Raw genomic sequence first — 26759 nt, forward strand, 5'->3', positions numbered from 1 at the left:
TCTCTGTGATTAACGGTAACCTGACTCCTTGCCCTGTAAATGTCACCCATCACCATCTGGAAAGTGGTTAAAAGTGTTTGGCTAAAGGAAGAGTGAAATTAATTTCCCTTCATTCTCCAGGTATCCTGCTTTTGCAACATTTCTAATCACATGTTAAACTCCGCTTATGCTGTAAAATCCCACTCAGAATTTGATCCCCTAAACACAACCAGCATCCTTTGACAGCAGAAGAAAAGGTTCAACAACACTGTATTTTTCACTCATAGAAAACTACTCCGTATGTTAATGACATTCAGTTTGTTTCAGGTTGAGGTTTAACTTTATTAAAGTCATGTTATTTTCATTGAGAACACAATCTATCGTAGCGAGTACTGTAAGTCCTCAGCAGAGCCCTCTGAAGACCTGTCGTGACTGCTGCCTGCTACTCTGGTTTTGCATTCCCAAAAACATAAACTGTAAACTTGTGTGTTGTGGCAGTGTGTGTGTGTGTGTTTTTTTTTTTTTTTTACAGCTGAGCTGTAATTATGCATTCTTGAAAAGCCAATTAAATTTCACAGATGTCAAAAAAAAATGCTGTCCTTTGGTTTGGTCTAAATCTCAGAGCAAACAGATGTTAGCAGAGAAGGAAAATGTTCATCAGTACACACAGGGTATGATGTTATATAATTAACCCTTGTGCCATAGGTGAGGACTCATAGTTTGGCATTCTAACATAATGATTAGTGCATCGTCACAAATCACTCTACATATTACAATTTATTATATATGTAAATTGTAAATGGACTGCATTTACATAGCGCTTTTACCCAAAGCCTTTACAATGTGCCTCTCATTCACCCAATTAGGCACGTGTTGTTTACTTATTTTTTGATCAGATAGTTCTCAGTTGTTGGGCTGCTTGACGGCAAGGTAAAGCGGTGAAAATATTCTGAATATAGCGTACGCTTATAGACAAGATTTCTTTTTTTAAGTGGTTCTTTTTTGTGTGTGGCTAAAATACATTTTTCTGCTGCTCCCACCTACAGCAGAACATTTCTTAGCTTCCATGTCGGGACTTCTGTATGTTTCAACAAACTGGGGGCGTGCTGACCGCCATCTACTGTAGGTAATACACTGAAAAGATCAAACTATCCATTTAAATGGCCTACAATTAGAGATGGTCCGATACCGATACCAGTATCGTTATCGGCTCCGCTGGTATCGGTATCGGGAAGTACTGGAGTTTATGCACCGATCCGATACACGTAAAAAGCCCTAAAGAAAATCTACGTTAAAGTAGTTTATTTATGTTCTTTTTCCGTTATAACTGACTGTCAAACTGGAGAATAAAAGAAAGTTCTGTGGCATTCATTGTTTGTGTTTGTTCATGTTTTACAAAGAGTTTAACCTGAGCCAGACCGACAACCAAGATAGAAATCATATCACATCCATACAGGGATAGTAGTATACAGTTGTTAAAACATAATAAAATATATGACATACTGGTATCGGATTGGTACTCGGTATCGGCCGATACGCAAGTTCAGGTATCGGAATAGGTATCAGGAAGCAAAAAATGGTATCGGGCCATCTCTACCTACAATCATTTCTACCAGGGTTGAATGTCAAACTGTCAAGCATAAAGAAAAACATTTTCTAGGTAAAAAACAATAATTCAAGACAGTATAGATGGCGTTCATACAGAAGACTTAAACAGTAGAAAGTGGTGAGTTCACATGCAGCAGAGACCTCTGGGTGATTCTGACCTGTAGGACAGTGAAGGTGAACGAGAATATGGTCAAACTGTGATTGGAGAGCCCCTTCTGCTGATTGGACAATTAGGGACAAGGTGGGCCTCAAAAAAAAAAAGAAGTGTACTTAAGCTGTGTTAAGATGTCCACACATACACACACACACACACACACACACACACACACACACACACACACACACACACACACACACACACACACACACACACACACACACACACACACACACACACACACACACATACACACACACACACACACAAATGTGTTCATTCACTCAGTCAGTCAGTTCAGAGCGGGTCCGGCCACAACAGCAAACCTCCTCATGGCTCTATGGACAGCGGCATCCCTTTACCTGTGTTTCTTTCTGGTAAGTTTTTAACATAGTAGATGATGAATAAATGTAACATATAACAACTACAACATATTTAATTCCAGAGAGGACATGTGTACTAAAAGGCCACAGATGTTTAAGGTTAACCTGTTAACAGACTGCACAATGATGTCAAATAAGGGCAGTGGTGATGCATTTTCTTATGACTGTATTTACACAGAATATTTAACAATATATAACAGTATATAAACAACTGTGTAAACTGAGTGTGTGATGTTCACATTTTCATTTATTGCTGAGGTACCCCTCTTGCTTTTGTTGTCTTGTCAGAAACACGTGTTGCTGCGTGCATGTGGTCATGGGCTTGTGGCGTTTGTGTATTGCTTGGTTACTTGCCAGGTTCTTTTGCAGCTGATTTCCTTGATTATAAAACATTCTGTAATCAATCTTAATTAAAAGATAACAATACTGTGTTTCCTACTTACACGTATTCACCATAGTGCTAGTTGAGTTGTGTACTTTATTCATTAACATACTTGCATGACAAGCTCTGACTTAAACACGTTACATGTATTAAGCTTTTCAAATATGTTTATGCACACCAAAAAAATGCCTTTACATTGAAAAGCTTCCTGTTTTCGCCTGCAGGGAGTAAACTGCTGGCATGATCTGGACAACACAGAGTATGACTGTTGGCCGATCAACAGTCCAAATGATTACAACATGATTAGCTGTGGTGGTAAGTTTTTATGCAGGAGTTTGTTTGAGTGTTTCATTAAATGTCAATAGAATTTTATTTATAGTGTCAATTCACAACACAAGTTATTTCAGGACACATCATTGCAGTTAAAACAACTGATCTGTAGTTGCTTTAGGGAATTTATGTGAGTTTGCTTTTCCTCTTGTGGCTGACAAGGAAGGAGACAACATTTACGGCATTTGTACAGAATTAATTACAGTGACTTAGTAGGTGGGGCTCTAACAGAATAATGTGCAAATACAACACACAGAAACCTTTACTGCACGCATATGTACATGTTTGAATGTGTATGTTCAGGTGACGATCATGTGTGTTGTCACAGGTCTGGAAATGGCCTGGGTGCAGCGTCCTCCCGAGAAAGTAACCAATGGGGAAGAGTTCAATGTCTCGTATACGGTGACAGCCTCAGATTCCTTCTATGATTATGCAGTCAGGAACAAGATTTTCCAGTTCAGGTTAGTTTGTGAAGTAAACACATGGCATCCTAAATGTCCGCCACGCAGGCACACACACACACACACACACACACACACACACACACACACACACACACACACACACACACACACACACACACACACACTTATCAAAAAAGAAAGTAGGACAATTAATCAGATAATACACTATACACAAATACACAATTAACTATCCCTGACTGATGCATCTGTGTTATTAAATGGCAGCTTTCATTTTCAAGTTTAAGCTAAAGAAAGGTGTTTTTTGTCTGAGCTTCCATTGTAAATAGCATCACAGGTTTTTGTGTTAATTAATGTATTTGTATACCCACCCATGTTCCCTTCTATAGTAATGCGTCAGAGGCAAAGAGGTTCTGTCATGAACACGAGTGCCCGGCAAACTGGAACAACGCCAATGATATTAATTGCTGCGTGTATCACGCCAACATCCACTCCTGTCCTCTTGGTCTTATGGTGGGTACTTAGCATTGGATGATTCTGCTGCGTCAAGGAGTAAACCTCTACATATGTGCGCATGCCCTCTGGCCCAGAGGATTCGCTATACAGGGCTTTCCCCCTGTGTTTCAGCTTTCAACACAAAAGTAGATATCACGTTGTGTCTCAAAGCACCATGACTTTGAAATCTTGGTAAAGCTGCAACTTTTGTGTTGAATATATTGAGATGTTTAACATGTTATTATAGTCAGAATTATTAAAAAAAAGACTACTTAAAAGTAATTTTGCAAGTAATTCTATGGTAATAAAAGTTTCTAGAGCAGCAGAAACACATCTACTCTGTGAGTAAGAACACAACTTCTTAAACCCTAATAACAGTTATTTAAATATCAGCACTTACAAACACATGAATGAATTGTGTAAAGGCCATGTTTTGGTATAAAATTTCTATTGTTGTGTCGTCTCTTCGAAGAAACAAGGTGGAATTTGTGGCCCGTGGATTCCTGATGATGGTAAAATAGTGACTCACACTGTCTCCAAAGCAGGCAAGATGTCCCAGAAATACTGGACTTCAAAGGTGAGCCAACACAAACAAAACTCTTCCAAAGAGTGGGTAAATCTTTCACACGTCTTGAGGTGTTGGAGAAAATTTTTTGTGTTTCTTACAGCTGCAGATCCTGTTAATAGCTGCAAATATTTTATTTTATGCATTGTTATTTACACACAAAGAAACAAATCTCTGAAAAGGAAATTTCAAAATTTACTATGCACCAACTGCATTATATCACTGACAGCACAGTCTAGCACATTTTGGGGTAAAAGAGTCTGTCAAATGGCAGATGTTCAACTTCAACTCTATTGTCTAAAGGAAAATTCTTCAGTTTTTCTGTTTTTCATGCATGCGATTTTATATAATCTAAGGATGGTCAACCATCACTTTGTAGTTAATCTCCTTACAAAACAACAAATTAAATTAAATGATATTCTTAGCAATATACAGTACAACCTAACTATTACACAGCATCATTTCTATTATGGTGTTTTCTCATTTAGGTGGTGCTGATCCATGTGGGAGTCACCTCAGTCATTGCTCATATCAAAATAGGACACATGCACGCAGCACTGGAGTCCAAAGTGCTTGTTGTCAGTGCTCAAGGTCAGTCTGCTACGTTTCCATTAGTTGATATGCTGAATCCTAGCATGTGCTGAATAATGCCTCTGCTGCTCAGCCATGATCCGATATAACTCTACACTCACCTAAAGGATTATTAGGAACACCTGTTAAATTTCACGTTAATGAAATTATCGAATCAACTAGTCACATGGCAACTGCTTCAATGCATTTAGGGGTGTGGTCCAGGTCTAGACAATCTCCTGAACTCCAAACTGAATGTCAGAATGGGAAAGAAAGGTGATCTAAGCAACTTTGAGCGTGGCAGGGTTATTGGTGCCAGAGGGGCTGGTTTGAGTATTTCACAATCTGCTCAGTTACTGGGATTTTCACGCACAACCATTTCTAGGGTTTACAAAGAATGGTCTGAAAAAGGAAAAACATCCTCTATGCTGCAGTCCTGTAGGTGAAAATTGTTGATGCTAGAGGTCAGAGGAGAATGGGCCGAGTGATACCAGCTGATAGAAGATCAATTTTGCTCAAAAAACCTCTCGTTACAACCGAGGTATGCAGCAAAGCATTTGTGAAGCCACAACATGCACAACCTTGAGGCGGATGGGCTACACCAGCAGAAGACCCCACTGGGTATCACTCATCTCCACTAAAAATAGGAAAATGAGGCTACAATTTGCACGAGCGCACCAAAATTGGACAGTTGAAGACTGTAAAAATGTTGCCTGGTCTGTGGAGCCTCGATTTCTGTTGAGACATTCAGATGGTAGAGTCAGAATTTGGCGTAAACAGAATGAGAACATGGATCCGTCATGCCTTGTTACCACTGGGCAGGCTGGTGGTGTAATGGATTGATAGGATAGGGTCAAACACAGTATTAGTATGGTGTTCCTAATAATCCTTTAGGTGAGTGTATATTTGTACAAGAATTACCATTTTTGGGGGTATTGAGCAATACAAAACTATGTAAATAAATTCTGTTATTAACTAGACAAAGAGACTAAGAGCACACTGAACCTGTACAGAAACATTAGGGAAAAGGTCAACTTATGTGTGACGTTGCAGAATAGCCATTGTCTCAAAATAACTGCTACACTATCAGATGAGTTACAATAAAAAAAAAAATTTTGTACCTGCTAGAAGAAACCTAGATAACCAATACAACCAAAACGTTAGCATACTTTTATAGAAAGATTTCTTTGTTAATGCATCCGTAAATGTCCTTAAAACATCATGATCATCTGTGTGAATTATATTTTAATTTACTTCAACTCCACTAGATTTATTTGATAACTTTAGTTACTAGTTATTTTGCAGATTCAGAAGAATACACAATGTAACAAATATATTATTATAAGTTAAGATAAGATAGAATAAGACTTTTTTGATCCCGGGGGAGTATCTCCATCTTTACTAGCTGCAGCAGTACAGTGATATACACATTTATTCATCAATAATTATAATCTATTAATAACTAATAACTAATACAATACAACTATTAATTATTCTGAAATGATCCATTCTGCATAATGAGTAGTTTTACTTTTTCCTATTTTAAGTACATTTTAATGTTATTATACATTTGTACTTAAGTGGGATTTTGAGTGCAAGACTTGTAACAGTATTTTACAGTGTGGTTTTGCTACATTTACGATCTGAGGCCTTCCACAGCCACTGAATTCAGTGGATGGAAATCTGAAATATAAAAGGTGTGATTGTGTTGTTTCAGTGTGCGGGGATGAAATCTGCGAGCCGGAGGAGAGCTGTCTGAACTGTCCTGCAGACTGTGGCATCTGCCCAATGTCCATCACGATCAAGGTGGCCATCGGGCTTCCAGTTGCTCTCTTCAGCAGTGGCTTCATCCTAACCATGGTGGTCAGTCTGGGCAACACACACACACACACACACACACACACACACACACACACACACACACACACACACACACACACACACACACACACACACACACACACACACACACCACCACCACAACACTAGGAATAGTGTCTTGAAAATATTTAGAAGTAAGAACATATATTTTGAGTGTAAACTCAAACACAGTGTCTTAATACATTTATCAAAAAAGGAAAGAGGACACTTAATCAGATAATACAATATACACAAATATATAATTAACTATTTATGACTGATGCATCTCTGTAATAAAATGTCTTTTATCTTAATTATAGAAGTTTTCATTTTCAAGTTTAAGCTAAAGAAAGGCAAGCTGGTTTTTGTTTGCGCTTCCATTGTAAATAGCATCACAGGCATTGGTGTTAATTCATTTATGTGAATACCCGCCCATGTGTCAGAGACAAAGAGGTTCTGTCATGAACACGAGTGCCCGGCAAACTGGAACAACGCAAGTGATATTAATTGCTGTGTGTATCACGCCAAAATCCACACGAGATGTTTCATGTGCGGATGTTTATCTTCATTTCCTCCCTGCAGTGGCTCCAGTACCAGAAGCAGAGGATGCTTTGGGATGAAAGCTGGATCATCAACTACAAGGGCATAATATTTGGTAAAATGTCTCACGCTCAAGTTGATAAAAGATACTGTTCGCACATACAGAAAACTTTGCTTACATAAAAGTCTTTAGTAGTGTACATAAGGAATGGATAATTTTCATTTTACTTTAAAGTGACAAGAGTATTATTGATATGTTATCTGTTGCTGTTGCTATAAATTAAATGTTAATGTAAGTAAGAGTGGGTCAAGCCTAAAGGATATTTTAACCTCTAATAAAAGCATTTTAACTATACAAAAAACACAGTCATGATTGAATTTTACTACTTTTATAACTCAGCAGTACAATTTCTCCAAACTATTCTTGAATGAACAGTAAACTGACCCTGAGTATCTATCTGCAGGAAGAGTGTGCATGGACCTCGGCACCAACATGAGCCTGCAGCAAGCCAAGAGTAACTCCAACATCAGTCAAACTACTGATGTGACTGTGTGTACCGGATTCAACTCCTCCTTTAAACAAGGCTTCATCCAGCCAGGCATCTAGTGAGAAACGTTATTATTAGTTTATATAAATGCACATGAAAAAGTAAAGACATACCACCTAACGTTTTAAAAATTCTTTTATTCTTTTGCTGTGTGGATCAATAAAATATGGACAATACTATATGGATCAGCACTGTTATGTTAGTAGCAGTGTAAAAAAGAGAAATAAAAGAAATTATAGAGATGACATTAAAAGGATGTATACAAAACGATACCTTAGACTACATACATGAATTGAGCAAATATTTGTGCAAAGGCCAGTAGTGCAACTCCGGTAGCCATGATGTGTGAACTATGGTATAAGTGTATTGGTATAGGTATGAATAATAAGTACAATATACATAATAATAACATAATAAGGTATATAATACACTATATATACTGTATATGTGCTGTAGGCCTATATGTAATATGCACACACTATACAATAATATAACACTATAATAATAATAAAAGTACAGGCTATATAATAGAATTGAAGAGAATACTATGAAATACCATATAATACAATATATAAAAGTACAATAATAACAATACATTACATTGTTCACATTACATTTTATTTAGTTGACACTTTTATCCAAAGTAACTTCCAATAAGTGCATTCAACCATGAAGGTACAAACTCAGAACAGCAAGAATCATAGAAATACATTAGCTTAAAATAAGCCAAATTACAATGTGCCACATGTAAGTGCAACATGTAAGTGCATATTTGCATTTGTATTTTATTTATTATTATTACTTTTTATAACCATCATCTTTTGGCCAAGGTGCAGTCAGACGAGATGTGTTTTTAGCCTGGAAGATGTGTTGACTTTCAGACCAGTCAAGCTGCTGCATTCTGGATGAGCTACAGAGGTCAGATGGCACTTGCAGGCAGACCAGCCAGGTGGGAGTTGCAATAGTATAGACGTGAGACGACAGGAGCCTGAACCAGAACCTGAGCCGCATTCTGGGTTAGAAGGGGATATATCCTAGACTGGGTAAACCCAGCTCTGCTGGCGATTTGATTTTGCCCTACAGTGTTCAATCTTAAAAGATTGAGCTTGGTCTGGTGATAGCCAGACTAGACATATCCTTCTGATGTTGTGCAGCATGTATCTACACGATCAGGTTGTTGCAGCAATGGTGGCAATAAGGGAGGGTTGGTCATTGAGTGTCACACCTAGGTTCCTAGCAGTCTGGGTGGGGACTGCCACAGAGTAGTTGGTTAACAGCAAAAAGAAGAAGGGACCCATGATGGAACCTTGAGGGACCCCAGTTGTGAGAGGACAATGTTCTGACACAGACTCAAAGCTAGGTACAAGGTGACCTCTTACCACCAGTCCAGGGACAGCAGATGTTAAATAGCCTCCAGGCTAATTTTGGCACATTTTACTTTTATGTATTATTAGTGTGCATTGTCCCTGATAAATGAACCTGAAATAATTAAAAATAAATCCTCTCCAAGTTACCCGGTAGGTGCAGTCTTTGAGGTGAGATGTGAGCAAAGAGAGTGCAGAGCGTGAGACACCCAGATCCTGAAGAGTGGAAATAAGGATTTGGTGATTCACTGTGTCAAAGACAGCAGTAAGGTCCAGAAGGATGACCACAGAGGAGAGGGTGGCTGCTCTGGCAGTGTGAAGTCCCCCAGTGACAGCAAAGAGGGCAGTTTCAGTTGAGTGTCCTGCATTGAAACCAGACTGTTGGAGATAAAGAAGATTGTCCCGGTGAAGATAGGAAGAGAGTTGAGTGAAGACTGCACACTCAGATGGGTTCCTTAAGGAGAGGGGTCACTCTTGCTTCTTTGAGAGTGTTAGGGAAACAGCCGGCTGACAAGGAGGTGTTAATAAGATGTTTGAGAAAAGGAAGAAGGTAGGGAGCAATAGACTGGAGAAGATGAGATCATGAGAAGGTATAAGGTCAAGGGGGCAGTTGGTTGGGTGGGCGGAGGTTATCAGGGTAAGACCTTGATTGGGAGATAGGGGGTGAAAGAGGATAGAGTAATGGATGAAGATGTGTTTGATGAAAAGATATTTCAGAAGGTGGGGTGGAGAATGAAGATGTATGTATGATGTATGCCATCTATCTTTTTATAATGTAGTTGACAAAGTAGTTTGGTAGAAGGGAAGAAGGAGGAGGAAGACTGGAGGGGCTCATGGAGGTTAGAGAAGATGGAGAAGTTACTTTATTATAGTAGTAATAAAGTATTGATTTAAGTAATATAATGCAATGTAAAGTAAAACAATTTTATATATATATATATATATATATATATATATATATATATATATATATATATATATATATAGTACAGTACTACTTCATTTGATTTGTTAATTGTCAGTTAACTTTCATTAAATGAGTGAAATAAATAAAATTAATGACTTTAAAGGTCAGTAGATAATTTCAATGTGCTCTTGACAAAATGCTGACTTTTATTACTGGTTCCTCTGCATGTCACAAATATAACATGATTAATTCTACTAAGAATGTCTTCCATATTCTGTATTTAGGTATTTAAGCTGACTTAATTTTAACTGTCTTGCAGTGATGGGAGGACGGTGGCCGTGAAGCACATCCAGAATAAACATTTCTCACTCTCTAAAACCATCAGAAAAGAGGTGAAAGAAGTTAGGTGAGGGAAATCCTGCAGTGAAAGATGAAAAAATTAATTTTACTAACATAATAAGGTTTCCCAAATCCCTGCAGCTCATGTAATTTATCATATTGTCTAGGCAACTGGACCACCCCAATCTATGTAAGTTCATTGGTGGTTCCATCGAGGTCCCCTATGTCAGCATCATCACAGAGCACTGCCCCAAAGGAAGTCTGTCTGATGTCCTGCTGAATGACGACATCCCCATCAACTGGGGCTTCAGGTGAGCACACATTACATACAGCTTCAGTTTTTTTTTTTTACATGTTTACCATTTGCCAATCTTCTCATTCCTTAAGTAGTAGTAGCAGTAGTGGTGGAATGTAAAAGTACATTTACTCAACTACTGTACTTAAGTACACATTTGAGGTACTTGAGTGTTTTGTTTTAGCTTTAGTTACTAGTTACTTTACAAATTTAGATGTTTGCATACAAACCATATGAAGACCTTATGAAATAGGATGTTTTCTTATAAATTAAACTACCCAACAGTATATGCAAGTACAGCTGAAACGATTAGTCATTTTTCATGCAAAACATTTCGTGGTTTCAGCTTTCAGCTTTTCATTTTAATAACTTAAATCTATATTTAATCATTTTGAATTTTGTATTATTGGTTGGACAAAACTAGCATTGTGAAGGTGTCACTTTAAACTCTCTGATGGCATTTCTCACTACAGCAGTAAAATCCTGCTTTTATATTAATGTATGAGTAATAATAATATATTTTAGTTTTTTGTACAGTTTATACTCACACATAGGAGCTGAGGATCATCATGAAGTCAGTGCTTGCAGTTAAATAGATGAGGGATTTTGTGGTGTGCGTTTTTTTTATTCCACAGATAACTGACCCACATGTCAGATGATGGTGTCAGTACCTCAGACGAGCTATGAGGAAGAGCTCCATCCATAGACTCAACATTTTACATATTTTCTCTGACTTTTACCTTTGATTGAAAACAAATGCGTAGTACACACAAACAGTGTTTCTTCTCCCATGCAGACTGTCCTTTGCCACTGACATTGCCCGCGGGATGTCTTACCTCCACCAGCACAAGATGTTTCATGGGAGACTTCACTCCAGAAACTGTGTAATTGATGACCGCTGGGTGTGCAAAATCTCAGGTAAAACAATCCTCAGATACAACTTGAGTCTGCAGCGTGAAAGCATTTTCAGTCTGTTATATTCTGTTTTCAGCAATCACACATCTGTAATAAGTCACTCAACATACACAGTTTGAACAAAAACATCTCCTTATGGGAATCATTGTACTACTCAGCCACATCCTACACCAGCAGCAATGTTATTATCAAGGCAAAGTGAAAAACAACATCCTGCCTCACAATACTCTATATCTGTACTATATTTTTCTGTGTTGGGCTTCAGATTTCGGGCTCACAGCCTACAGAAGGGAGGACTTTGAGACCGTCAGTAATGGCTTCAATTGTGGGGATGTAAATCGTGTATACTGTGCCCCAGAGGTCCTGCTGGGAAGCAGCTCCAACATGACGGCAGCAGCTGATGTCTACAGGTGTGTTTGAGTGTCACAGTATAAGCAGTTAATTAGGGCCTGAGCGCCGACAGCGTCAAAGGCCCTATTGAAACTGAAGGAATTATTCTTTTCTAGAAATGAATTGCCTTTTTAAGGGGCTTAACATACACCAAAAACTCACCACTCACTGGTCACATCAAGCCTGGTGAACATTTTTGTATTTTAAGGGTTTCGGGAATAGCGGCACAAAAATGGCTCGCAAAATTAAAAAAATTGAACCCCTGCAGTATGTTTAACGTAGACTAACGAAATGTGGTACACATATTTTGCATGTTAAGACGTACAAAAAAGCTCATTGGAGCCACACCCTTAACGCAACAGGAAGTCCACCATTTTGTATTGAAAGTTCAAAATTAGTGCGATTTTGGCCATTTCCACATGTCGTACTTTAACAAACTCCTAGAGATTTCATCTGATGGACTTCAAATTTGGTCTGTGCCATCTTAAGACCTTAAAGATGAAAAGTTATTAAAAGAATTTTTCACTGGAAAATACATGAAAATAATATTATTTTTCTACGTTTGCCACCTCTCCTCAGCTACTCCATTATTTTGGTTGAGATTGCAACTCGCTCTGACCTCCTTTTAGTGAGTATGACAGCCTTCTCTGTAGATTACAACCTTCGGGTTCCTTTTGATCTTAGCTTTTTAACCAGTAGTCCTCTCTAACAGGACCAGGCTGAGGGAGTGAGGGTGGATATCGTGTGGCGCCCCCCTCTGCCTGAAGTCAAAGCAGGGAAGGCAGATACTGACTGTCCCAGTCAAGTAGACTACTGTGAGGTCTGTTTCATGTTCAAATTATGAAAATGTTGGCAGAACTGTATATGGAAAAATGTGGTATTGGTACTAACTGCTTTTGTTGAAATGGCTCTTGAATAACTACAAAGTCTTAACATTTTTTATATTAGTACTACATGTCATAGGTATCTTATTGTATACACATATTAGACAATAAGATGTTGCTCTCTTTTCTGGAACAATTGAGCAGCTTATTAAGAAGTGCTGGTGTCATAACGTCACCATGAGGCCCACGTTTGAGCAGGTGAAGAAGATGCTCGACAAAATGAACCCACACAAAGTCAGCCCTGTGGACATGATGATGAACCTGGTAATATGGTGTAAAGCTATATAGTATACATTAAATCTACCATGAATAGTACAAGAAATATACCAAATATAATGTGACATTATTTTGATTTGAATTCCCAAATGGTAGTACTTCAAAGACAAAGGCTAAGAAAAAAATGCTATTTGCGCCATCTGGATTGTTTTGAGTTTCAGACACAAACAACTTTGTTTAACTGCAGATGGAGAAGTACAGCAAACATCTGGAGGCTATAGTTGCAGAGAGAACACAAGACCTTCTTCAAGAGAAACAGAAGACAGATCTGCTGTTATACAGTAAGTCAGGATAATGGTGTGGAGTGATGGGAAATAGTTGCGTGTCGCTAATGATTGATCCAAAGCAGAATCATGTTGACCAAATACAGATTTTAGAAATTTGTCTGGGTGACATTGCAGAAATAACACTGATAGTACAAGCAGGACTGGATTTGTAGTTCATTATGTTAAGGTTGATGAACAGTAAACTATAAAAAATACACATATACATTTATTATTTACAATATGCATGTCGTAGTGCAGCATATGATAAGTTTCCTAAGGCCGAGTTGTTACTGTTAGTTGATAATGCTTATGAGTTCATTAAACTTGAAGTGTAAATCTTGAAGTATTAAAGGACACAATCAAGTGCGCTCACTGCCATCTAGTGGTGCAGATGCAGCACCTTCATCATTCCTCTCCATTGCCCCAAAGACTAGGGGCATATTATTTAAAGTCATGAATTCCCGCTGCAGGTATGTTACCAAAACCAGTGGCTGATGACCTTCGTCAAGGTCGAACATCAGAGGCTCAGAGCTACTCCAACGCCACTGTCTACTTCAGGTTTGTGTTCTGTAAAGCAAGTTCATTAACATGGATACATTTAGATTGATTAGTTATTTTTTTCCTCTGTACAATTGTTTGGTCATATACATATAGAAATAGAACTAGAGATGACTAACACTGCATTACTCCCCTGTGACAGTGATATTGTCGGCTTTACTCAGCTGTCTGGTGCCAGCACTCCCCACCAGGTCGTGGACTTCCTCAATCAGCTTTACACCACCTTTGATGACATTATTGACATTTACGACGTCTACAAAGTGGAGACAATAGGCGATGCTTGTAAGTAAGAATGATAAAGTGATTTTGGAACTACTGACAAAAAGTGATGAATCATTTCTGATAAAGCACTATCATTAAAATATATGTATTTTTAAATCTATCTCAGCTTGAAATTAAGGATGGCAATGTGTTGAGAGGCAGATACACAACTGAAAATGATGATTTAAAAGGCAAAGACAACCACTGATTTACCATCTAAAGAGTGTCTGTGTTTTAAAATGTTATCATCAGTGCATCTCTTTCTTCCATTGTCTCTTATCATGGAATACTGTCTTATTTTCAAGACATGGTGGTCTCTGGGGTCCCTCAAGAAAACGGCATCAATCATGCTGGAGAGATAGCCAGCATGGCTCTTGATCTAGTTAGTGTCTGTCACACTTTCAAGATCCCTCACAAACCCAACACACAGCTGAAGATACGCGCCGGCATTCACTCAGGTAGTGTGGACATCTCACCTGTATCCATCATCAGTTTTTCAGTGTATTCGACCAGTGCTGTGCTTTTCCCAAAGGTTAATATATAGCAGATAGCTTTCAGAGGACACATTCACAGTTCAACAATGGTCAAAGGTTGCAGAACGTGAGAGTAACCTTAATCATTTTTGTGATAATTTTCCATTCTTCTCAACGGATCCAGTCTCACTGCATTTCCAAAGTGTGACAACATAAATGATGAATGAATGTATTTTAAGATAGATAAAGTAATACATGTAAAGGAATGTTTAGAGCATTATCACATATCTCATATGCAGCCTGACATCAAGTCCATACAAACCAATATAATACATTAATTATCATTCTATAGCAACACATGCCTGTAACTAGAAAGCTTTCTTTATTTTTTAATTTTTACAAGACTTGAACCATCATCGTGGGTCATGGATTGCTGACGACCTTTTATGATGTTTCTTTGTCACCAGCAACATTACAGTTTTAGTTCTATGGGATGGGCTTTTTTAGCAGGTTGTTCATGTTCACAACTGATTTGACTCCTTTATATATACACATGTTTAGGTAAGAATAACTCACCGATTTAGGGTATGCCCCCTTTATATAACAAATTCTGATTCAGTAATGTCATGTATTGAATATTATCCTCCCAGTACAATTACTGCTGTTTTATTCTGCCAGGTCCTGTTGTGGCTGGCGTGGTTGGCACCAAAATGCCTCGCTACTGCCTGTTTGGGGACACTGTCAACACAGCATCACGCATGGAATCAACAAGTGAAGGTAATTAAGAATTAGATACACTGCCTATATCTTGAATAATGTGCAAATTACATACTTGGTCAGTGCAGTTTGTCTTACATTATTACAAACATGCCTCACAAATCTCATACCAACTTGTAGTTGTTTCTAATATATGTATGTATGCCACTCAGTACAGCACTACATTTTTTAGTATATGACTTGCACGTGTTAACATAGGAGATACTATTTTGTATAAAAGCTGTATTTAATGACTATAATATTGACACAAAATCTAATATACAATGACAATTATTTATATAAGATAATAAAAACGCAAACTGCACGTTTTATTTTTCACTTTAAAACACATTCATTTTAATAGATCTGTTTCATACTATGGGGTCAACCGCTCCAATTTGGTTTTAATATTAAAAAACCAAATTGGTTTAAAATATAAAGCTGATTTTAAAATATTAAAATGTTAATATTTTTAACTGGCTGTTTTGCAAATTGTGTCACACAAACGATAACATGATCAAAAACATACTGTACATTTTGCACACAATGATGCACAATGATCATACAAAAAAACCTGCTGCAATACATTTCAGGCATGCATTATTAGGCATTATTCATATTACTATGCAATACTACATGCTATTACATGCATATTATCATGTCCATAGCTCTGAAGATCCAGGTGAGTGGTGCCACAGCTGACCTGCTTCACACACTCAGAGGTTACATTCTGACATGCAGAGGGACACTTATTGTGAAGGTAACATTATATTAATATGTTTATATATGTATATATATATATATATATATATATCAATCATGGTCAGCTAAATAACAGAAACACTTCTCTGTTGACCTCTCCAAAACCATTTCAACAAAGACTAAAGATTATAACATTTGTGAAGGTAGAATCTTTTGCAGGGCTGATATATATTAGAATGCATTACAACAGGCAACTGAGTGTACATCCACAGCCTATCTTGGATTAGACCTAACTAGGAAGATAAGCTTTCTTGCATATACTATTTCTACCTTCTTTGGTATATGCTGTTGTGGAGGTTACCTTTTCTTTTTAAAAGCCTATTAGATGCACCGATAAAAATAATCACACACAAGCTGGTTCACTAACTTTGAAAAAGACAAGGGATTTATGAGGCAGAGATTTGAATAGATCAGAGGAAATTCAAAACTTTCCTCTAAGGGAAAAGAGACTGGGTGTGTCTGGAATTAGCGCCTTTTTTCAGTAAAGTATAGTATCATCCAGTTCTACTGGCTTCTATTCACATTGTAACCTAAGACCTCTTTTTGGGTGGTGCCAGCCAGTGCGATTATGGGGGAGGGGTTTCTCAGTCCCAGCGGACAGGGCGGCTGACACTTGTGATATCTTGCTGAGAGATGGCCTCAGCTGCTGCTCTCTGCCCACCATCAAACCCTAATGGCTTAATTTAAAATTCAAAGGGACACATGCTTTGCAATATGACTCTCTTCTCTCTCACGTCCACTCTGACTCTCATTTTTCTACAACAGGGAAAAGGAGAGATGACAACATGGTGGCTTGATGCAAAGAGAGGTGATTACTCAGATCCATTGCTCAGAACAACTGAATCCAGACTCCCAGTGCCAGTGAGTGAGTAGATCTGGGTTGAGCCTAAAATGCGACAATTACTGTATGAAAACTGGTCCTGCTTTGTGTTGTGCAATTGAATTGTGTCCAGTGAGCAATATTGCAGTTAAATGTATACAATGATAGGATGAACTTCTAGTTGATCATGAATTTAAAGGTCATACTGCACTTTAAATATAATAGATGTTACCAGTCAAGTGTTCAGAATTGTTTGTCATTAGCATAGTGCCATTGTTGTGACCAGAAGTGATGAAGACAAGCACTCTGATAATAATTTGAAATGCACAATATCTACAAGGAGGTGCAGGATATAGTCATGTTTTATTTTTTTCCACTTGCTGGGAAGAGTGTAAAAAATATGCAGAGAAACATGCATTGAGAAAATGTTTGTATGTAATGTTTGTAATGTTTTTAATCATACATTATTATTTTTCTCCCATATATATATATATATATATATATATATATATATATATATATATATATATATATATATATATATATATATATACATTTGTATTCTGAGGCACTTTTTATAACGTAAAGGTAAGGGAGATATTCACTGCCTGAAAACTGAAAACCCTCTCTTACAATAAATAAATAAAACTTAGCAAAGAACTTAGATTAACCCCATTTGAATTCTTACATTTTAACTAAGAACTGGCATCTGAATAGACCTTTTGCACAGGACAAGCACAGGTGTAATTAATAAACTTCATAATGGCCTTTTCAATTATTTCTTTTTGATAATTAAGGCCCCAGTATTGCTCATATTGCTTCTTTGGAAAAAAAAACTGAGCCATGGTTAATGTTATTAATTTACATGTATCAAGTGTCTGTTGAGAAAAAGGTAAAATCTTCTGGAAATGGGTGTAAAAGGACTTTGTAACCAAACTCTTCATTCAAGCTATGTGATGTCCAAATGATGTAGTTTGCCTTTTTTTATTTTTAACAATGTCTTTATTTATAAGAATGCACATTTGTCTGTAGTAGGTTTTGTAAGGTGTTGCTTACTGTGTTGCCATAAGCTACTTTATTGTACTGTTCTTATGTGATGTATAAATTGTATTAAAGTTACTTTAAAGTCATAATTTTGTGAATTCATATTATACATCTAACTAATTTGCAGTGCTTTATATCAGTTAATTAATTAAATTAATGTTACATTTAAGTATTGCTCCTTACACATTTTATTAACTTTGACTTGTGTTTCTGAATATAGCATGGTAAATAGAGTGAAGAGTTGTATTTGAGCTTATTTGATAAGAATCATCATATCCACAAATATAAGGTCATAATACCAAAAGCAAAAAAAAATTATCAGTGAGTGAGATGGAGTGAGATGGAGCAGGGACATTTTATACGATATGTGGTGTGGAGCAGGGACATTTTATACGATATGTGGTAGCCTACCACATATCGTATAAAATGTCCCTGCTCCATCTCACTCTCAGTTAAGGGGCCCTTGGCTAAACGTTGAAGAACACCGTCTCTGATGGGTTAAAAAACACTTTAAGTACTCACAGCCGAGAGCCAATCATATTGAGCCGTGCTCGGTTGCTAAACAACGAGTCGGCCAATAAGCTTGCTGTTTGGTTTACATGCAGTGGCGTGGACTGTCCCACTGTCCTAGAAGCTGCTGGATCGTGAAGCAACGAGCGGTCGGGAAATGCATGTGAAAATGCAAAGTTAAGTAAGTAGGCTACTCGAAATATTTTGGTGTTCACTTCTTTATAAAGTAAACATTTTAACAACTGCATTCGTGACTACAGTAGGCAACTTGTTAGGCTAAGATAGCAGCCGCTCGGCTTCAATGTCAGATTGTTTTCAGGTGGGACGAGGGGGGCACAGGGGGCAGTTAACGTCTGGTGGTTAGCTAGATGTGTAAAGGACCTGCATAGCCTTTAAACAAACATATTTTGAGTAGACGGTGTCCTGAAAATAGCTAGTTAACGCCAAGGTTACACATTATTACCGAAATGAACATAACGTAACTTAACGCCACACTTGTTCTAGGCTATCCCACTTTTATAGTAACCTGAACTCACAGTACAGTGTATGTAAACGCTAGCTAAAATGATGTGACACCATTAACATTTGTTTCGCATACTTTTAAATGGTTTGTAGAAGTAAGGTGACCTAGTAGATATTATGTGGTGGTCACCTAAGTCAGTGTTTTTCTTGCAGGTCCCAGCAATGAGAGAGTTGCTGAGATATCAGCAATGTTGAGTACACTTTAACTTCAAATTAACTGCATAGCAAGTGTGACATTTTACAAAACTAGGATATTTAAATATGTGTCAACTTGTTGGGTTCACCGAGCAAAATTGAATGCAATCTAATTCAACAGTATATGCAATAAATCCTACCATGAAGGTTATAATGTTCAGTTTTTGTTGAAACTGTTGAGGTGTTGATTCAACTTTATGGTTCATTCTGGAGGCTGAAGTTTGTGGTGCTTATGAACTGTATTCCATTAATGTTATACTAAGAGGCGTGTCTTATTTTTCATATAAATGAGGGTGACAAAATAGAAAGGGAAAAAAAACTGAGCATTATAATCTTCATGAAGGTAGGATTTAATGTGTTCTACTTAAAAACTGAGTGTAGGCAGATCAGTCTGAGCTGTCTCCTGTGAACCCATCATTAAGTACCCCTCATGGTTGAGAATCTGTTCTTAAATGTCACACAGCATGTTCTTATCATACATGCCTCCGAGGGACCACAAACCTTAAAATATATTCTGTAAATACTTACCGGTACTTAGATATTTCCCTTTGGAGGTTTTACACTGGAAAATAAATTTGACTCCATTTTTTTTTTAATTTATTCATTTTATTTGTTAGGGACCATGTACAATATTTTAACATAAATGTTGCCATTTGATGCATTATACCAGAGTTAGCCTTAGGCTAATTTACATCTTAAAAACATGACAACATCTAACAAAACCGATCACAAATCCTACATCAATATAATGCACATTGACACACACACACACACACACACACACACACACACACACACACACACACACCTGTTCAGCACCATGTTGAAAAACAAAAACATAAATAAATAAATTGACTTCAACTCAACATTTTTGAGTTGAAGGTTAACACTTGTTGAGTAGTCAGTCTAAGCAGCGTATAGTCTTGTTAAGCTTTGTGGCTGTAGCCTTGCCATCTGTCTCGTCAGGCTGATTAAGTATCACTGAAACCAAAGGGCAGGTCCCCTGAGTCAATGATGAGTCACACACAGCCTTAAAGACTAAAATGTAGGAAAAATGTAATATACAAAATGTTCTTTGTAAAATAAATATGCAATGTGTAATTTCACTGCTCATGCTCTGATAGTTGCTGTCCTCGAATGAGGTGTTGTAGATGATAGTATAGGTTTGCAGTAATATCTGTATAGGTTGTCTAATTTGTTAAAAAAACAAAGGCATTTTTCTTAAAGGAGGAGAAATGTTTCTAATTGTGTGGTTCTGCAGACAAATCACCATACTGTCTGTCGGGGATTAGTCTGATCAGCTCATGATAAGAGCATTGAGATAAGATGCTGGCCTTGTCCAAGCTTGTAACCTGTTAAATAGTCCTGCAGTAACGATGTACAGTACTGTATTTATAAACAACAACAACAACAACATAACAATCATAATAAGCTTTGTAAAAGACTCTAAATAAATACACATTTTAATATTTTCTATTACATTTATCGGATGGCTGTGGGTATACTATGTGAACACTATTAGCTTGTTGTCTTCACTGGATGAATGAAATAGCCTCAGTGAATCTGCTGTCCACATAATCTGTTATTTAGGTTGCTGTGTGTTTCCACCCACTCATCACTGCTGCACGTTCACTTCCATTGCCTCGTAATCCAGTTGAATGGATGCTGCTAATCTGACCATCTATTTCAGGAGCACTGACTGCATAGGTGGATGTTGTGGCAAGGTTTGTGTATCCTGCACATGTAGTAGACGATCCAGATACGCAGCCTGAAGGCTGCCCTGCAACAATGCCAGAGTCCTCCCTGGGTGAGTGAGTTTTTGACTTTGTAGACCAGTGCATATGCACTGTTAATGATATATATATATATATATATATATTGAACTCAGCAATTGTTCACCTTTTATATGTCTCAGAAACTCTACAATATTTTGTAATGTAATTTTACGTCGGCATCATTTCTAGTTTAGATGAACTGAAAAACAGTACTGCAGTGTTCTGACTTCAGCAGTTGTGCGTAGGTTACTGTATCATTTTGACTTCTAGCTTGTTCTCTGTATCAAATCTTGTGAGTTAGGAACAGGTTAAACTGACCCATATGGCAGATTAATGCTATTCTTAGTGTCTGTGCCAAAAGTAACCTCAATTCGTGTAACATTTACTGTATATAAAGTGTTTTCCTTTCCTGGTCAAGCATTAACAAATTAGTATAAGACCATACCAATATATATTTGACAGACATTTTCCCCCCAAAAGTCAAGGACATTTGCGGCAGCTCCATTGAATGTAGACCATCTCCCTTGAGGCAGTTTAGCCAATCATCGCTGCCACTGCACAGAAACAACATGCTCAGTACCTTTTGCACAGAGGAAAACGTGCAGGAATGTCTATCACACATCAATCAGGTTGGTATCCTTACATGTGTCTCTGATGTATTATTAGCGCAGTTATTGTGGTTTAAGGCATGTAAAATATGACTGCAATGTCCTGGGTTTAAGTCTCCTCCACATCCTTTGCTTCTTTTATTCTCCTTTTTACAGGAGGTGTCATCTCTTGGCCTTCCACCAGTTTGGATGGAGTCTGGAGGAAGCTCAGAAATGAATGTTGTGGCTGTGCTAAATTGCTTGTATGAACTGATTCAGCTGCACCACAGGGGCCTCCGGACTCTGGAAAACATGGAAGTGGAGCAACTTAAGTCCAGCAGTAATGTGGACTACCTGCAGCTCACCAGCACCCAACTAAAAGTACAGTAACATTTAAACCCAGTGATTCCTCCATATTAATATTGTATTCAAATAAAATATAGATTTGGTGGAAGTCAAATCTTCAACCAAAAGCAACTCAAGAGTTGCCATGTCAATGTTGTTCTGTTATCATAGGAGCAGCTTGAACTGTCCAAAAGAGAAAACACGGGACTCCTTGAGAGAGAACGACAGCTGCAGCTGAAAGTGAAGAGTTTGCAAAACTGTCTGAAAAATGAAAAAGAAGAGGTATTTTCTTTGGACTTACTGCCCCAGACAATGTCGAGTAAATCCACAGTCATGTTTTTGGTCTCGGGTAGATAAGCATGACACTTTAGTAAATGACATTAACAGTAAACACTTGTTATTTCCTCCTGCTAGCTGCAAAAACTTCAGAACATAATTGCAAGCCGGGCCAGCCAGTACAATCATGAGATGAAAAGGAAAGAAAGAGAATTTAACAAACTGAGGGAGCGCTTGAATCAACTTCTGGTTGACAAAAAGGAGAAGAAACAAGGTTAAAGAGAAAACCTGTTCAGCCCCATCCTATTCCCCAATGTTAAACATTTTAAAATCAAAGCAACACCACAAGATTAAAATTGACATGCCCTTTAAGACTCTCTTTCATTTTCTCCATTTGTTTTTCTTGCTTCCAGCCATTGATGTATTAAACAACATTGGAAGAGCTGATGGGAAGAGAAGCCTTTGGAAAACTGAAAAGACAGAAGCAAAGTAAGTTTACTTCTAATGGCATTTTTTGTCTAGACATTTTACATTATCTATGAACTTTGTCTCTGAAGACATATTTTCATGGGTAAATAAAAAATGCGTGAACGCAAGAGAATTAAATCAGTCTAAGGCAGGGACCTTGTTTAGGATCCTAGTGGCCTGAGGGTAGAGGCTCTTCCTGGGTTGGGATCTTTTAATGATTTCCTTAGCCAAAAGGACTTTTAGTCAGAGAAATGACGGAGAAATATGGACCGGCAGATAACAGACATATTTCTGATATTACCTCTCCAACACAGGTGTGAAAATAGATTATCCAGACCACATCTATGAACTGGTCAGATTTAGTCTGTGAACTAGGTCAATAAGAAAGACAACGTCTGTGAACTTGTCAGATATTTCTGTGAACTTATCAAGAGACAGACTGTGAACTGTCCCGGATTTAGCAAGGTTTACCGAGATTAAACTAAGCTTTGTAGTGACGGCTACTTTGTAGTGAAAAGTAGAACTACTGCAATCTTGTAATGGGTAACGAAAACACCAAGTCACTTTTTTTTTTATCATTTTTACCTGCACTTTAATGGTTTGATTTGTTTTTTAATTGCTCTTTAATGTTTTATGTAAAGCACTTTGAATTGCCCTGTTGATTAAATGTGCTATACGAATAAAGCTGCCTTGCCTTGCCTTGCCTAGCCTTATTTTTGCAGCACCTGTTGTAAATATCCTTTAGGCAGGGTAGAGCACTGCCTATTATTGTGTGTTCAGCCAAACAAACCACTCTTGGTAGGGCCTTGCGGTCCTGTTCGGTGCTGTTGCCGTACCAGGTGAGATTATAATGGACAAATAAACATAGATGATTAACTTTCTCATCCCAAGGCATGAGGGGGAGATGTATAAGACTTTGCTGAGCGACTATGACATCCGACAAAGGGAGTTGCTGCTGGAAAATGCAGAGTTGAAGAAAGTGTTGCAGCAGATGAAAAAAGACATTGTGTCCATTCTGAGTTCAAAGAAACCAACGCTGAAAGACGACCAACATCAAGATGATGATATACAGGTAGGACAAGCTGGGTTTTTTTGTGTTTCTTTTTGTTTCCACTCACTGCTCTCACTTCATTGCCTTTATGTGATATGTGATATTGGTATTGGTGATCAGTAATATACTGCAGGTAGACATACAGTAGATCTCTTACAAGGGGTTATTAAAAATGTTTTTCCCATTTTGCTCCCAGTATTTGAACAACCAAATTAGGTGGAATCATTCTTAAAAACATTGATTACAAATTGTCTGATTAAGCAGACAAACACAATAACCATGGCTAAAATGGGTCATGGGGTTTTAGACATGTGTGCTACTATTGGATTGAAATTTCTTTTCATTTTCGTTGTCAGGCTGACTCGGAAGAGGAAGTGTTTGATTCCAGTAAAGAAAGTGTTGAGCTGTATTGTGTTCACGCACGGGAGAAGCTGACCAACAGTATTCGCCTCCAGTGGAGAAGACTTAAGAGCCACGTTGAAAGATTGGACAACCAAGGTAGTCTTCACATAGCATACTTTCACTCTTGACCCTGATGCATAAAGGAATGTAACTTTGTGTCTTGTAACAAGTCTAGATAATTTGGATTCCTCTCTAACCTCAAAAATAGCTTTTGTACCATTGATGTGGCAAAAGAGATCTAGAACAAGAAACCGAAGCATGCTTACATTATATACTGAAGCCAAAAAGAATCTGATTTGTATGGAAGCAATCAAAACAAAATGTTTTTCCAATGACATTCCAGACTGGATCCTAACTTCTTGTTAAAATCAATACATAGAAGATGGATGTTAGCCTAATTGTAAAGAGAGATTTTCTGGGTTCCTTGTCCAGTATCTTTGGCTCAGATTGGCAGGAGCAAAAATACTGATGCTGTTTCCCAAGTGACTCGTGAGGAGGAGATGGACAGACTGAAGCTGGAGATCCAGCAGTGCAAAGACTTCATTCAAACACAACATCAGCTCCTGCAGGTAAGACTGAATTACTCTGACATTTTAGCCATTAAACTCTCTGGAGAGTTCATTAGTTCAAATGCCAGGAAGTAAAGGCACAATTTGAAAAACGTATACATTTTAAACTGCTAGTTTTAAAAATTAGTCAACGTCTAACATTGTAGCTTCATCTCAGGGTTTACTTTTTCTTTTGTAGTCTTAACTGAGCACTTAAATTGGAACCATGTTAGCATGTTGGTGAAAAGATACAGTATTTTGTTTGTTGACACAACCTTTATTCTGTCTGTACAAACCATGTCACTTCTTTTTCTTGTAGCAGCAGCTGAGCTCTCCGTATGATGAGGAGAAGGCATCCCTGCTGAGCGACTGCTACATGCTGCAAGAGAAAGAGCGCTTCAGAGATGAGTGGAAGACCCTTGAGGAACAGAGAAAGATATTTGAGAGGGAGAGGAGGAACTTCACTGAAGCAGCTATAAGACTTAGCCATGAGGTGATTTATAAAACCAACCAAACCAAATTGGTATGAAATAGAATTTAGGGAATACGCTACATTTCGCTCTTTGCAAAAAAAACAGCTGTGTGCCAAGATGACTGGTTTATGTCTGTGTGCTCACTTTAAGTTTAAAAAGTATGACATGCATCTGGTTTAACTTGCAGAGAAAGGCCTTTGAGGACGATCGAGCAACGTGGCTCAAACATCAGTTTTTAAACTTGAGTCCATTTGCTGACTCAAAGAAACCCCAGATGTCAAAGTCCAAAAGTGCCTTTTTAATATGTGAGTGTCCACTCCCTTACACTGGACCGGCATAGGTCACATTTGTCTTTATATTTGAATCTTCCAAAGTTGATTATGTTTTTATTTATAATTATTAATAAGTAACTTTATTAATAAAGTTTCATATTATCTTTGCAGCTAAAACAGAAGCGAGTGCAGCGTCAGCTCCAGAAAATCTCATCAAAAGGCCATCTGACACAACCTCCCCCACACCCAGATGTGTCCCACTGACATCACAATCAACAGCCGAACTGTATCCCACATTTTGCCTTGTCCCAGAAAACAGGTACAGCATATAATAGTACAAATAATGACATGCCATAATGTACCTCTAAATGAATGCTTCTATTGTGCACCCTAAACTATTTGTCAAATTTCCAGATCAACCAAACCAAAGAGATTGACTGAACATGTTGAAGAGTCAAGCATCTTTTTAAATGGAAATGTTCCCGTTCAGCACAAACAGTGGAACGGCCGTGAAGAACACAGCAGCCACACACTCACAAAGGAAAAGACAAGCTCTATATGAAGCCAAAAACTTTAATAATTTGAATCAGAATTCCTGTTAATGTTCATTGATTATACCGGTAGATGATTTGTAGTATTTCAGAAATGCACCTGAATTGTGATTACCAAACACTGGAAGATTAAATAATTTTTAACAGTTGAAGTTAAACAAGAGTCCTGGTTAGCTGCTGGTTTTCTGTGCTCTGTGTGACTGAGAGCAAATCAAATTGTTTCTTTTTAATTATTTTACTGTTTTGTATTTAGATTATGTGATAAATGTATTTATTTATGTGGTGCTGTAAATCTTGTTTTGGCAGTCATCTAATGTGTAGAATCTTAGTCTAAGGCTAGTACTTGTGCCACAAAAGATCATGTGTAAGGAGATGTTGCTTGGCCCTTGTTAATGTTTGCATTTGTACATAAATATATATTTATTTCACAACTTTTCAACTTTAGTTATCATGTTAATCTTCTCAACTAGCACGTTTTTAGAATGTAGAATAATTGCTGCTGTTTTACAAAATGCAATAAGAAATTGAAAAAAAATTAAGTATTTTTCTATAGTTTGATAAAGAAATGTGGTTGACAGATGTTGCAGTTACATCAGTAGCTGGTGATGTAGGATGTTAAAGTAAAATAAGAAAAC

The 26759-nt window shown here is 37.6% G+C and overlaps 2 protein-coding genes across 2 annotated transcripts; both read left to right on the plus strand.

Annotated features, from left to right (window-relative positions):
* The first annotated feature begins 1156 nt into the window (after positions 1–1156).
* Positions 1157–17159, plus strand: LOC114561657 (atrial natriuretic peptide receptor 2). Its single transcript, XM_028587725.1, has 23 exons — positions 1157–1213; positions 2734–2824; positions 3168–3300; positions 3651–3774; positions 4229–4333; positions 4810–4912; positions 6609–6754; positions 7334–7406; positions 7756–7897; positions 10430–10516; positions 10617–10760; positions 11541–11662; positions 11925–12069; positions 12629–12677; positions 12768–12869; positions 13078–13197; positions 13397–13490; positions 13946–14033; positions 14176–14315; positions 14600–14752; positions 15446–15544; positions 16192–16283; positions 17051–17159. Exons 1-23 carry the CDS (start codon positions 1157–1159, stop codon positions 17156–17158), a joined length of 2517 nt encoding a protein of 838 aa, XP_028443526.1. The 3' UTR covers position 17159.
* Positions 17160–18747: 1588 nt separating this feature from the next.
* Positions 18748–26545, plus strand: LOC114561458 (afadin- and alpha-actinin-binding protein). The gene is made up of 14 exons (XM_028587488.1): positions 18748–18840; positions 21067–21183; positions 21632–21780; positions 21916–22119; positions 22255–22365; positions 22498–22633; positions 22773–22848; positions 23719–23899; positions 24235–24376; positions 24713–24849; positions 25148–25321; positions 25489–25606; positions 25745–25892; positions 25988–26545. Exons 2-14 carry the CDS (start codon positions 21165–21167, stop codon positions 26133–26135), a joined length of 1743 nt encoding a protein of 580 aa, XP_028443289.1. The 5' UTR covers positions 18748–18840; positions 21067–21164; the 3' UTR covers positions 26136–26545.
* The last annotated feature ends 214 nt before the right edge of the window (positions 26546–26759 follow it).

The sequence above is a fragment of the Perca flavescens genome, chromosome 9 (assembly GCF_004354835.1).
Source record: "Perca flavescens isolate YP-PL-M2 chromosome 9, PFLA_1.0, whole genome shotgun sequence".
Classification (NCBI taxonomy): domain Eukaryota; kingdom Metazoa; phylum Chordata; class Actinopteri; order Perciformes; family Percidae; genus Perca; species Perca flavescens.

Excerpts from the sequence above, each read along its gene's own strand:
- LOC114561657 (XM_028587725.1), top strand. The coding sequence starts at position 1,157 with ATGGTCCGATACCGATACCAGTATCGTTATCGGCTCCGCTGGTATCGG. Across the intron at positions 7,898-10,429 it reads TTCATCCAGCCAGGCATCTA|TGATGGGAGGACGGTGGCCG; the intron begins GTGAGAAACGTT and ends ACTGTCTTGCAG. Across the intron at positions 16,284-17,050 it reads GAGGGACACTTATTGTGAAG|GGAAAAGGAGAGATGACAAC; the intron begins GTAACATTATAT and ends TTTCTACAACAG.
- LOC114561458 (XM_028587488.1), top strand. Across the intron at positions 22,634-22,772 it reads CAAAAAGGAGAAGAAACAAG|CCATTGATGTATTAAACAAC; the intron begins GTTAAAGAGAAA and ends TCTTGCTTCCAG. Across the intron at positions 24,850-25,147 it reads CACAACATCAGCTCCTGCAG|CAGCAGCTGAGCTCTCCGTA; the intron begins GTAAGACTGAAT and ends TTTTTCTTGTAG.